The following is a 5,731-nucleotide window of genomic DNA, read 5'->3' as shown; positions in this document are numbered from 1 at the left end:
GAAAATGGATGGATGGATGGTGTAACTAAAGAAGTGGCCCATATATCTAACCTCTGTCTGTTTAGCATAATTTCCAGAACAATTGTGTATTCATGTTAATCCATTACTAAATATTTGACTGGACACAATCCACAGTGATGGTCCCGCGAGAAAAGAAAAATATGTAGGTTTTATTTGAAGTAATTTTAAAAATGATCTATATTCAAAGTCAATGTAAAACAAAACAACATTTAAAAGAATATATACAAATTCAAAACAATGTTAATGATTTTCATGCTTTATAATAAATGTTAAAGACATATATTTTTAAACTAAAATAAAGTAAAAATAAAACAATCTAAAACATAAATTGCTCTATATATTGTAAAGGGTAAATAATGAGAATGATACACCTATGATTAAAATAAATTAATTAGATTATATCTGTATATACTGTTTGTTGTCTTTAAAGTGTGGTACATCTTTTTGGGGGGGGGAGAAGCATTTTATTTTTTCTAATAACGTAATGGTCGAAAAATCATAATACGCACACGTATACACAAATACATATACATGTATATATTGTACATATACATGTGTGTGTGTGTGTGTGTGTGTGTGTGCGTGCGTGTGTGTGTGTGTAATTATGTATATATACGTTAGGTCAGGAAAAAACACAAGAGGCTATATCATCCTTACAAGCCTGTTTTGCAGGTTCCCCTGCTCGTCAAGGGATTTACTTTATTTATTTAGTTTGTAAATAAATATATAGTATATAATAAATATATATGCAAAACAGGCTTGTAGGGATGATTTTAGCCTATGTATGTGTGTATATATATATATATATATATATATATATATGTATACATATATATGTATATATATATGCTGTATGTATGTATGTATATGTGTATGTGTGTGTATATATATTTATGTGTGTGTGTATATATATGTATGTATATATATATATATATATATATATATATATATATATATATATATATATTAATAATTGAGTTAGAGGTGAATACCATATTTTTCTCTACAGTATTTTTAATAAAAGTATATAAATTGCATGATAAAAATGCAATCTTTGAAAATTATAATGAAACAAAATATCATTAAAAAAAACCTATTAGCTGCAGAAGTACATTTTCTCTTCCTCCAGCTATAAATCCCTTGCTTTTACTTAATTTTTGCGCCAATGTATGATTAACATTACATCAACATTACTGAATAACAATAATTGTAAAAGGATACATTCATCATCCATAATTAAAAGTCCAACAAATAAACAGGCTGTACGTATAAAAAAAAAAACACTCATGGTGCATATTTAATTTAATCCCTGTATTTTGGGGGTGGGAGGACACTTTATGTATAAAATATTAAATTAACAAAGCATTGATAAAATGATGCTGGATAAAAGGATTGATGAATATTAACTCTCTCGAAAATAAACAAGTATTTATTAATTACATTTTAACAAGTCAACATTTTTAAAAAAGTGAGGAAATATGATGTTCTCTCTAGCCACAACACTGCATACAACTACACAACCCAATAAGATACCGTATGCGAATATTTAAAATAAATGTAACATGAATAAAATAATGATATAAACATTTTTAAATTGGTTGCAATTTAGCCTTTTTTTTTAATGAAAAAAATGTGTTGTCAGACTGTGCAGGTGTTCCTAATAAAGTGACAAGTCAGTATAAATATATTATTAATAAAAGATAGCAGCATTTTTTCCTTTAACATGAACACAACTTTGTGAAATATGTGTGTGTGAGGAGAACAATCCACACAGTTGGAATTGTATCATTTCAACAACTAAGAATAATATTGAGCCTTTTAAAGCCACCATCAGTAACATTTGCACCTAGGAAAAACGTGTTTTTGTGTTGAATTGGTCCGTCCATCAAATGACGTAAAGTGACGTAATATCCCTGAATGTGACATCGAGTGTCGTTACAGCGCAAGCGTGAGTCCAACAATTCCTGATTAATGCTTTAAAAAAAAGTGCACTCAAACGAAAAAAAGAGAAGAAATGCTCCCAAAAAGCTGAGCGGTGACAAAACAAGAGCTGCCTCACAAATGTTTTGCCGGCGATGCGTTCAATGTCAGTGCACCGCCGAGTACTTCATGCGCTTCTGTTTCTGCCTCTGGTTGCAGAACCACACTCGGACCACGTTTTTTTTCAAGTCCAGTTTCTCCGCGATGGCGGCGATCTTTTCCGAGGAAGGCCTGGGCTGGATGGCGAAGTAGGCCTCCAGGGAGCGCTTCTCCGGCGCGGCGATAGAAGTGCGCCGCCGCCTCCTGGCGTCATCCCCCGGGCCGCCGTCGCCGCCGAGGAGGTCGTGCTTGGCGCTCCTGTCCCGGTGCGCCGCTTCCGCCTCCTCCAGCCAGGCATGGAGCACCGGCTTCAGCGCGATCATGTTGTTGTGCGACAGCGTCAGGGACTCGAACCGGCAGATGGTGCTCTGGCTCAGCGAGCCCACGCCGGGGATCTTGAGGTCGGCCAGGGCCGAGCCCACGTCCGCTTGCGTCACGCCGAGCTTGATGCGCCTCTGCTTGAAGCGCTCGGCGAAGGCTTCCAGCTCGCGCGGGTCCGACTCCACGTCGGCGTGAGCGGGCATGGCCGGGTGAGGGTGACCCATGGCGGCCATGGCCTGGTGGAGCTGCCCCATGGTCTGCAGGTGGTGGTGCTGGTGGTGGTGCGCCATGCCGGGCTCCTGGGCGCCCATGCCGCTCACCGCCAGGCTGCTGGACAGGTGCTCCAGGAGGTCCCCGGCCTCCAGCTGGTGGTGGTGGTGATGGTGGTGGTTCTGGGGCGTGAGGATGGCGGGCATGTGCAAGGAGACGGAGGAAGGAGATGAGCTGGAGGTACTCATGGTATGGAAGGTGCAGGCGTCTCTCCTGATGCTGTCAGCCGCCGCCTGCAGAGCTTCTGCCCGCGCCAGCAGGCTCTCCTCCACGCAGCCCCCCAATATATTGGCCTGCAGCTGCAAGCCGGCATGCTGGGATTCAGTGGGGAATTGTGTCAGGCAGGAGGAGGAGTAGGCAAGTCATAAAAATTCATACGGAGGGAGGAGGAGGAGGAACAGAAGAAAGTCACATTTCCACACAAAACCTACCTGGGATGGAGTCTGCACACACGCCCTGCGCATGCTCTCGTGCACGGCCGGGTGGCTCAAGTGCTGCTTGCCGTCCATGGTCATCATCATCATCTTCTTCTTCTTCTTCCTGCGTTAACTTTGATGGAGGAAGAAGAAGTCCGCACTGACAGCACGCAACGACTGCACTCCTACACCTTCCTCCTCTTCCTCCTCCTCCTCCCCCTTAGCAGCTCCTCTTACAACAGGTGGACCTGGCTGCCCTGCACATGCGCAACAATCTTCCACCACTCTGCCGGTCATGCATTCCTCACTTGTGTATGATTCTATCACAGACGCATTGAGATACTTTATGACGTTTAAAGGCCTACTGAAATGAGATTTTCGTATTTAAACGGGGATGGCAGGTCCATTCTGTGTGTCATACTTGATCATTTCGCGATATTGCCATATTTTTGCTGAAAGGATTTAGTAGAGAACATCCACGATAAAGTTTGCAACTTTTGGTGCTGATAAAAAAAGCCTCGCCTTTACCGGAAGTCGCAGACGATGACGTCACGAGGGTGAGGGCTCCTCACGTCCTCACATTGTTTATAATGGGAGCCTCCAGCAGCAAGAGCTATTCGGACGGAGAAAACGACAATTTCCCCATTAATTTGAGCGAAGATGAAAGATTTGTAGATGATATTTATAGCGAAGGACTAGAAAAAAAAAAAAAGGCGATTGCATTGGGACGGATTCAGATGTTTTTAGACACATTTACTAGAATAATTCTGGGAAATCCCTTATCTTTCTATTGTGCTGCTAGTGTTTTAGTGAGATTATATAGTACCTGATAGTCGGAGGTGTGTGTCCATGGGTGTCTTTAAGCCAGTCTCTGAGGGAAGTCGACATCAGCCGCAAGATCAGCTCATCTCCGGTAAAAAGCGACTTTTTACCACAATTTTCTCAAAGAAACCTGCCGGTTGACAAGTGGTCGGGAACCATGTTCGCTTGATCGCTCTGATCCATAGTAAGGCTTCACCTCTGGGAATTTTAAACAAGGAATCACCATGTGTATGTGTGGCTAAAGGCTCAAGCTTCCCAACTCCATCTTTCTACTTTGACTTCTCCATTATTAATTGAACAAATTGCAAAAGATTCAGCAACACAGATGTCCAGAATACTGTTTAATTGTGCGATGAAAAGAGACGACTTTTAGCCGCAAGTGGTGCTGCCGCCGCATCATCGTTCCGGTGGGTTTTCAACAAAAAAACTCCGCGGGAAATTTAAAATTGCAATTTAGTAAACTAAAAAGGCCGTACTGGCATGTGTTGCAATGTTATTATTTCATCATTGATATATAAACTAAAAGACTGCGTGGTCGGTAGTAGTGGGTTTCAGTAGACCATTAACGCTAATAATTAGGGTGCACAAAAAATTAATTCACATTGGAATCGCAATTTTTATTCATCCCGATTCTATCTATCAATGTTTATTTATATCGCCCTAAATCACAAGTGTCTCAAAGGGCTGCACAAGCCACAACGACATCCTTGGATCAGATCCCACATAAGGGCAAGGAAAAACTTACAACCCAGTGGGATGTCAAGGTGAATGATTATGAGAAACCTTGGAGAGGACCGCAGATGTGGGTGATCCCCCCTAGGGGAGACCGGATGCGATGGATGTCGAGTAGGTCTAGCATAATATTGTGAAAGTCCAGTCCATAGTGGATCTAACATAATAGTGACAGTCCAGTCCATAGTGGGGCCAGCAGGATACCATTCCGATCGGAGACGAGTCAGCAGGGCAGAGATGTCCCCAACTGGTCCACTCCGGGTCCCGACTCTGGACAGCCAGCACTCTATCCATGGCCACCGGACCTGTGCCCCCACTTCCACAAGGGAGAGGGGGGCAGAGCAGAAAAGAAAAGAAACGGCAGATCAACTGGTCTAAAACGGGGGTCTATTTAAAGGCTAGTGTATACAAATGAGTCTAAAGATGGGACTTAAATGCTTCTGAGGTGGCATCTCGAAGCTAGACCGTGTAGTATTTTATACGTAAGTAGTAAAACCTTAAAATCACATCTTAAGTGCACAGGAAGCCAGTGCAGGTGAGCCAGTACAGGCGTAATGTGATCAAACTTTCTTGTTCTTGTCAAAAGTCTAGCAGCTGCTTTTGTACCAACTGTAATCTTTTAATGCTAGACACGAAAATAATACGTTAATACGATTCTAGGTCAATTTGTTTTCACAAAACTGACCGGTGCAGTGGATGTCCAGTGGATATGGTTAATATTGTGAGAGTCCAGTCCATAGTGGGGTCAGCAAGGGGCCCTGAATAAGGGGTGGTCAGCTAGCGATTCCTCCGTGGTCACCTGATAACCTCTCCACGTTGGGGAGCAGAAAAGAGAGACGGCAGATCAAATTGGTTAAAAGGGGGACTATTTAAAGGCTAGAGTAAACAAATGAGTTTTAAGATGGGACTTAAATGCTTCTGAGGTAACATCTTTGTTACCGGGAGGGCATTCCAGAGAACTGGAGCCTGAATAGAAAACGCTCTATAGCCCGCAGAGGGTTTTATTGACTCTGGAAATCACTAATAAGCCGGAGTTCTTTGAACGCAGATTTGCTACAATAAAATAATTT

The 5,731-nt window shown here is 42.3% G+C and overlaps 1 protein-coding gene across 1 annotated transcript; it reads right to left on the bottom strand.

Moving 5' to 3' along the window:
* Window positions 1-1,010: 1,010 nt before the first annotated feature.
* On the bottom strand, window positions 1,011-3,359 carry pou4f3 (POU class 4 homeobox 3). The gene is made up of 2 exons (XM_061896535.1): window positions 3,123-3,359; window positions 1,011-3,005 (listed from the first exon to the last, which is right to left on the bottom strand). Exons 1-2 carry the CDS (start codon window positions 3,213-3,215, stop codon window positions 2,109-2,111), a joined length of 990 nt encoding a protein of 329 aa, XP_061752519.1. The 5' UTR covers window positions 3,216-3,359; the 3' UTR covers window positions 1,011-2,108.
* Window positions 3,360-5,731: the final 2,372 nt, after the last annotated feature.

The sequence above is a fragment of the Nerophis ophidion genome, linkage group LG04, assembly GCF_033978795.1.
Source record: "Nerophis ophidion isolate RoL-2023_Sa linkage group LG04, RoL_Noph_v1.0, whole genome shotgun sequence".
Lineage (NCBI taxonomy): Eukaryota > Metazoa > Chordata > Actinopteri > Syngnathiformes > Syngnathidae > Nerophis > Nerophis ophidion.
The sequence above is the reverse complement of the archived record's forward strand: the minus strand, read 5'-3'. Positions and strand labels throughout refer to the sequence as shown.

Excerpts from the sequence above, each read along its gene's own strand:
- pou4f3 (XM_061896535.1), bottom strand. The coding sequence starts at position 3,215 with ATGATGATGATGACCATGGACGGCAAGCAGCACTTGAGCCACCCGGCC. Across the intron at positions 3,006-3,122 it reads GTGTGCAGACTCCATCCCAG|CATGCCGGCTTGCAGCTGCA; the intron begins GTAGGTTTTGTG and ends ACTGAATCCCAG.